The sequence below is a fragment of the Sander lucioperca genome, chromosome 16 (assembly GCF_008315115.2).
Source record: "Sander lucioperca isolate FBNREF2018 chromosome 16, SLUC_FBN_1.2, whole genome shotgun sequence".
Lineage (NCBI taxonomy): Eukaryota > Metazoa > Chordata > Actinopteri > Perciformes > Percidae > Sander > Sander lucioperca.
In genome coordinates, this window is record NC_050188.1 from 25,401,809 (window position 1) to 25,410,898 (window position 9,090).

Here is a 9,090-nt window from a genome sequence, read left to right on the forward strand (position 1 = left end):
TAACTGATTATTGATGGATTAACTAATTATTGATTGATAACTGATTGATAACTGATTATTGATTGATAACTGATTATTGATTAATAACTGATTATTGATTAATAACTGATTGATCGATAACTGATTATTGATTGATAACTGATTGATTGATTACTGATTATTGATTAATAACTGATTATTGATTGATTACTGATTATTGATTAATAACTGATTATTGATTAATAACTGATTGATTGATAACTGATTATTGATTGATAACTGATTATTGATTAATAACTGATTATTGATTAATAACTGATTGATCGATAACTGATTATTGATTGATAACTGATTATTGATTGATTACTGATTATTGATTAATAACTGATTATTGATTAATAACTGATTGATTGATAACTGATTATTGATTGATAACTGATTATTGATTAATAACTGATTGATTGATAACTGATTATTGATTGATAACTATTACTAATCAAGAATTTTACCTCCAGAGCCATCATCTTCATCATGAGGCTGCGATGATGCTCCTTCTTCACTTTCTCTTCAAAGAACTCAGAGAATCTCTGCTTCACCACCAGACGCATGTTGTAACGCTTTGCCATGCTGGAAGACAGAGACAGCCAATCAGAGACAGAGACACACAGAGACAAACAGAGAGAGCCAATCAGAGACAGAGACACATAGAGACACACAGAGTCAGACAGAGACATGAACAGAGACACACAGAGACATGAACAGAGACATGAACAGAGACACACAGAGACATGAACAGAGACACACAGAGACATGAACAGAGTCATGAACAGAGACACACAGAGACACACAGAGACATGAACAGAGACACAGAGACATGAACAGACACACAGAGACATGAACAGAGACACAGAGACATGAACAGAGACATGAACAGAGACATGAACAGAGACATGAACAGAGACATGAACAGAGACATGAAAAGAGACATGAACAGAGACATGAACAGAGACATGAACAGAGACATGAACAGACACACAGAGACACACAGAGACATGAACAGAGACACAGAGACATGAACAGACACACAGAGACATGAACAGAGACACAGAGACATGAACAGACACACAGAGACATGAACAGACACACAGAGACATGAACAGAGACACACAGAGACATGAACAGAGTCATGAACAGAGACATGAACAGACACACAGAGACATGAACAGAGACATGAACAGACATGAACAGAGACACACAGAGACATGAACAGAGACATGAACAGACATGAACAGAGACACACAGAGACATGAACAGAGACACACAGACATGAACAGAGACACACAGAGTCATGAACAGAGACACAGAGACATGAACAGAGTCATGAACAGAGACATGAACAGAGACACACAGAGACATGAACAGAGACACACAGAGACATGAACAGAGACACACAGAGACATGAACAGAGACATGAACAGAGACACACAGAGAAATGAACAGAGACACACAGAGACATCAACAGAGACACACAGAGACATGAACAGAGACACACAGAGACATGAACAGAGACACACAGACATGAACAGAGACACACAGAGTCATGAACAGAGACATGAACAGAGACACACAGAGACATCAACAGAGACACACAGAGACATGAACAGAGACACACACAGACATGAACAGAGACACACAGAGTCATGAACAGAGACACACAGAGACATGAACAGAGACACACAGAGACATGAACAGAGACACACAGAGACATCAACAGAGACATGAACAGAGACACACAGAGACATCAACAGAGACACACAGAGACATGAACAGAGACACACACAGACATGAACAGAGACACACAGAGTCATGAACAGAGACACACAGAGACATGAACAGAGACACACAGAGACATGAACAGAGACACACACAGACATGAACAGAGACATGAACAGAGACACACAGAGACACACACAGACATGAACAGAGACACAGAGTCATGAACAGAGACACACAGTCATGAACAGAGACATCAACAGAGACACACAGAGACATCAACAGAGACACACAGAGACATGAACAGAGACACACACAGTCATGAACAGACATCAACAGAGACACACAGAGACATGAACAAAGACACACAGTCATGAACAGAGACATCAACAGAGACACACAGAGACATCAACAGAGACACACAGAGACATGAACAGAGACACACAGAGACATGAACAGAGACACACAGAGACATGAACAGACACACAGAGACATGAACAGAGACACAGAGACATGAACAAGAGACACACAAAGACATGAACAGAGTCATGAACAGAGACACACAGAGACATGAACAGAGACACACAGAGACATGAACAGAGACATGAACAGAGACACACAGAGACATGAACAGAGACACACAGAGTCACGAACAGACATGAACAGAGACACACACAGACATGAACAGAGACACACAGAGACATGAACAGAGTCATGAACAGAGACACACAGAGACACACACAGACATGAACAGAGACATGAACAGAGACACACAGAGACATGAACAGAGACATGAACAGAGACATGAACAGAGACATGAACAGAGACACACAGAGACACACAGAGACATGAACAGAGACACACAGAGACATGAACAGAGACACACAGAGACACACACAGACATGAACAGAGACATGAACAGAGACACACAGAGACATGAACAGAGACATGAACAGAGACACACACAGACATGAACAGAGACACACAGTCATGAACAGAGACATCAACAGAGACATGAACAGAGACACACAGAGACATGAACAGAGACACACAGAGACATGAACAGAGACACACAGAGACATGAACAGACACACAGAGACACACAGAGACATGAACAGAGACACACAGAGACATGAACAGAGACATGAACAGAGACATGAACAGAGACATGAACAGAGACATGAACAGACACACAGAGACATGAACAAGAGACACACACAGAGTCATGAACAGAGACACACACAGACATGAACAGATACATGAACAGACATGAACAGAGACACACAGTCATGAACAGAGAAATCAACAGAGACACACAGAGACATCAACAGAGACACACAGAGACATGAACAGAGACACACAGAGACATGAACAGACACACAGAGACACACAGAGACATGAACAGACACACAGAGACATGAACAAGAGACACACACAGAGTCATGAACAAGAGACACACAGACATGAACAGAGACACACAGAGACATGAACAGAGACACACAGACATGAACAGAGACACACAGACATGAACAGAGACACACAGACATGAACAGAGACACACAGACATGAACAGAGACACACAGAGACATGAACAGACATGAACAGAGACACACAGAGACATGAACAGAGACACACAGAGACATGAACAGACATGAACAGAGACACACAGAGACATCAACAGAGACACACAGAGACATGAACAGAGACACACAGAGACACACAGACATGAACAGAGACACACAGAGACATGAACAGAGACACACAGAGACATCAACAGAGACACACAGAGACATCAACAGAGTCATGAACAGAGACACACAGAGACATGAACAGACATCAACAGAGACACACAGAGACATGAACAGAGACACACAGAGTCATGAACAGAGACACACAGAGACATGAACAGAGACACACAGAGACATGAACAGAGACACACAGAGACATGAACAGAGACACACAGAGACATGAACAGAGACACACAGAGACATCAACAGAGACATGAACAGAGACACACAGAGACATCAACAGAGACACACAGAGACATGAACAGAGACACACACAGACATGAACAGAGACACACACAGTCATGAACAGAGACATCAACAGAGACACACAGAGACATCAACAGAGACACACAGAGACATGAACAGAGACACACAGAGACATGAACAGAGACACACAGAGACATGAACAGACACACAGAGACATGAACAGAGACACAGAGACATGAACAAGAGACACACAAAGACATGAACAGAGTCATGAACAGAGACACACAGAGACATGAACAGAGACACACAGAGACATGAACAGAGACATGAACAGAGACACACAGAGACATGAACAGAGACACACAGAGTCACGAACAGACATGAACAGAGACACACACAGACATGAACAGAGACACACAGAGACATGAACAGAGTCATGAACAGAGACACACAGAGACATGAACAGAGTCATGAACAGAGACACACAGAGACACACACAGACATGAACAGAGACATGAACAGAGACACACAGAGACATGAACAGAGACATGAACAGAGACATGAACAGAGACATGAACAGAGACACACAGAGACACACAGAGACATGAACAGAGACACACAGAGACATGAACAGAGACACACAGAGACACACACAGACATGAACAGAGACACACAGAGACATGAACAGAGACATGAACAGAGACACACACAGACATGAACAGAGACACACAGTCATGAACAGAGACATCAACAGAGACATGAACAGAGACACACAGAGACATGAACAGAGACACACAGAGACATGAACAGAGACACACAGAGACATGAACAGACACACAGAGACACACAGAGACATGAACAGAGACACACAGAGACATGAACAGAGACATGAACAGAGACATGAACAGAGACATGAACAGAGACATGAACAGACACACAGAGACATGAACAAGAGACACACACAGAGTCATGAACAGAGACACACACAGACATGAACAGATACATGAACAGACATGAACAGAGACACACAGTCATGAACAGAGAAATCAACAGAGACACACAGAGACATCAACAGAGACACACAGAGACATGAACAGAGACACACAGAGACATGAACAGACACACAGAGACATGAACAGACACACAGAGACATGAACAAGAGACACACACAGAGTCATGAACAAGAGACACACAGACATGAACAGAGACACACAGAGACATGAACAGAGACACACAGACATGAACAGAGACACACAGACATGAACAGAGACACACAGACATGAACAGAGACACACAGACATGAACAGAGACACACAGAGACATGAACAGACATGAACAGAGACACACAGAGACATGAACAGAGACACACAGAGACATCAACAGAGACACACAGAGACATGAACAGAGACACACAGAGACACACAGACATGAACAGAGACACACAGAGACATGAACAGAGACACACAGAGACATCAACAGAGTCATGAACAGAGACACACAGAGACATGAACAGAGACACACAGAGACATGAACAGAGACACACAGAGTCATGAACAGAGACACACAGAGACATGAACAGAGACACACAGAGACATGAACAGAGACACACAGAGACATCAACAGAGACACACAGAGACATGAACAGAGACACACACAGACATGAACAGAGACACACAGTCATGAACAGAGACATCAACAGAGACACACAGAGACATGAACAGAGACACACAGAGACATGAACAGAGACACACACAGAGTCATGAACAAGAGACACACAGAGACATGAACAGAGACACACAGAGACATGAACAGAGACACACAGACATGAACAGAGACACACAGAGACATGAACAGAGACACACAGACATGAACAGAGACACACAGACATGAACAGAGACACACAGACATGAACAGAGACACACAGAGACATGAACAGAGACATGAACAGAGACACACAGAGACATGAACAGAGACATGAACAGAGACATGAACAGAGACATGAACAGAGACATGAACAGAGACATGAACAGACATGAACAGAGACACACAGAGACATCAACAGAGTCATGAACAGAGACACACAGAGACATGAACAGACATCAACAGAGACACACAGACATGAACAGAGACACACAGACATGAACAGAGACACACAGAGACATGAACAGAGACACACAGAGTCATGAACAGAGACACACAGAGACATGAACAGAGACACACAGAGACATGAACAGAGACACACAGAGACATCAACAGAGACACACAGACATGAACAGAGACACACAGAGTCATGAACAGAGACACACAGAGACATGAACAGAGACATGAACAGAGACACACAGAGACATGAACAGAGACACACAGAGACATGAACAGAGACACACAGAGACATGAACAGAGACACACAGAGACATGAACAGAGACATGAACAGAGACATGAACAGAGACACACAGAGACATGAACAGAGACATGAACAGAGACACACAGAGACATCAACAGAGACACACAGAGACATCAACAGAGACACACAGAGACATGAACAGAGACATGAACAGAGACATGAACAGAGAGACACACAGAGACATGAACAGAGACATGAACAGAGACACACAGAGACATGAACAGAGACACACACAGACATGAACAGAGACACACAGAGTAATGAACAGAGACACACAGAGACATGAACAGAGACATGAACAGAGACACACAGAGACATGAACAGAGACATGAACAGAGACATGAACAGAGACATGAACAGAGACACACAGAGACATGAACAGAGACATGAACAGAGACATGAACAGAGACATGAACAGAGACACACAGAGTCATGAACAGAGACACACAGAGACATGAACAGAGACATGAACAGAGACACACAGAGACATGAACAGAGACATGAACAGAGACACACACAGACATGAACAGAGACACACAGAGTCATGAACAGAGACACACAGAGACATGAACAGAGTCATGAACAGAGACACACAGAGACATGAACAGAGACATCAACAGAGACATCAACAGAGACACACAGAGACATGAACAGAGACATGAACAGAGACACACAAGAGACATGAACAGAGACATGAACAGAGACACACAGAGACATCAACAGAGACACACAGAGACATCAACAGAGACACACAGAGACATGAACAGAGACACACAGAGACATGAACAGAGACATGAACAGAGACACACAGACATGAACAGAGACACACAGAGTCATGAACAGAGTCAGACAGAGACACACACAGAGACAGAGACACCGTCACCACATTTAAGAATAAACTGAAAACTCTCCTCTTTGATAAAGCTTACAGTTAAGGAGTGAAGAGTTGCAGCATCTGACTAGCCCGGCCCACCTGCTTCTCTTCATAGTCGTCACATTCATCTACCATATAATCAATAATATAATAAAAGTAGAGGGAGGCAGGCCAGTACAGCCCGATCCGGTTGGGGAGAGTTCTAGCACGGCCAGGCTCCTCTCCTTAACCTGTGGCCCAATCCCAAAGTGAGCCATGAGGACTAACGACTTAACTGATCTCAGGTGCTAAGTGAGTGAGTGTGTGAGGCCACATGGGCTCAGATAGGTAGAAATGGGATTGGGACAGCACTTCACGAGATCACATGTTACCTTGGCGACGTTTAATAACAAAGATGTTGCTGACACTTGCCGGTTTGGGAATTTTCATTTCAAGTTTGTTGCTTTCCACATGGCCAAGGCCCAGGAGACAGCTGCCTGATTCCACATTTTTCAAACTCTTGTTTTACAAGCTGGACAACAGGCTGGTCTGTGTTCAGTGGCCCTGTGTCGGTGGTGGTGATGGCGCAGTGGACATGACACATGCCTTTGGTGTGGGAGATGTGGGTCTGATTCCCACTGTGATACATCAACCAATGTGTCCCTGAGCAAGGCACTCAACCCCTAGTTGCTCAAGAGCCGTGCGACCTCTGATATATATATAGCAATTGTAAGTCGCTTTGGATAAAAGCATCAGCTAAATGACATGTAATGTAATGTGTTGTGCTGTTGTCCACCGTTGTAATTTCCGGATTTCCCTACGGTCTCCACAGTAAACGTCACAACGCTTTGAACTGTGGGTAATTCCCTTTGGTGAAGTCTGCCTCGATGCAGACTCACGGAAAGGGCTCGGTAAGTGTGTACTCAAACCCTCACGCCCTTTGAAATTCAACACACAACACTAAGCCCTTACGAATTTCACAAGAACGCGCACCAAAGTCCGTGAGTCTGTGAGTCCAGACTTTGGGATTGGGCCTGTCTCTCTTAGTTATGCTGTTATAGTTCTAGACTGCCGGGGGACTTCCTTCCTTTGACACACTGAGCTGCTCTCTCCTCTCTCTTTCCAATTGTTTCCATTTGTGTGCATCTTTGTCCCAGAAATGCTCGTTACTAACCTAGCTCTGGGGAGTTTACATAAGAGTCATAAGAGCTACACTCTGCGGTGCCCTGCTGCTGTGCCACGCTACATCCTGTAACGCCCTGCAGTGCCCTGCTATGCCATGAACTACTACGACTACCATTTGTAGTCACTGTTCCATTATCTTTATTGTGACTATTATTGCCACTGTTCATCACACCCCCAACCGGCACCGTCAGACACCGCCTACCAAGAGCCTGGGTCTGCCGAGGTTTCTTCCTAAAAGAGAGTTTTCCCTTGCCACTGTCACACTGAATGCTTGCTCTTGGGGGAATTACTAGAATTGTTGGGTCTTTGTAAATTATAGAGTGTGGTCTAGACCTGCTCTATCTGTGAAGTGTCTTGAGATAACTCGTTATGATTTGATACTATACATAAAATTGAAATTGAATTAGACAGACAGAGATACGAACAGAGACAGACAAAGAGACAGACACGAACAGAGACAGAGACAGACAGACAGGGAGAGACAGACAGGTCTTACTGTTCAAAGAGAGGGAAGTAGACGAGGGACTCTGGGACGTTGACCACGTCCTCTAGGCTGAAGTGATACTGACATCCAAACAGAGGATAGAAACCTTTGGACTGGAAGGACACCTTAAAAACCTCGTTACCAAACGACAGAGAGTCTGACGCCTCCAAACGTTTACTAAGGAGGGAGAGGAGGAAGAGGAGGAGAAGGAAGGAGAGGCATTAAATCCATGTTATGTTCTTCTTTACAAGGCAAGGCAGCTTTATCATAGCACATTTCATTAAAGAACAGTTAAAACAATTAAAAATATAAAAGCAGATAAAATACGAGAATAAAAGTTACAGTGCAGTATAAGAAATTAATTTTTTTTAAAGAAAGGCAGCATCAAAAAGAAAGGTCTTCAGCCTTGATTTAAAAGAA

General features: G+C 43.5%; 1 protein-coding gene across 1 annotated transcript in view; it reads right to left on the minus strand.

The window, feature by feature from the left end:
• LOC118493358 (mRNA cap guanine-N7 methyltransferase-like) overlaps positions 1-8,867 on the minus strand; it is a 12,863-nt gene extending 3,996 nt beyond the window's left edge. Inside the window, exons 1-2 of the mRNA XM_035992999.1 lie at positions 8,683-8,867; positions 489-606 (exon numbers count right to left, since the gene is read on the minus strand). Of these exons, the coding sequence (XP_035848892.1) occupies positions 489-605 (117 nt within the window). The 5' untranslated portion in view covers position 606; positions 8,683-8,867. The remainder of the gene's footprint in view (positions 1-488; positions 607-8,682) is intronic.
• Between the last annotated feature and the right edge of the window lie 223 nt (positions 8,868-9,090).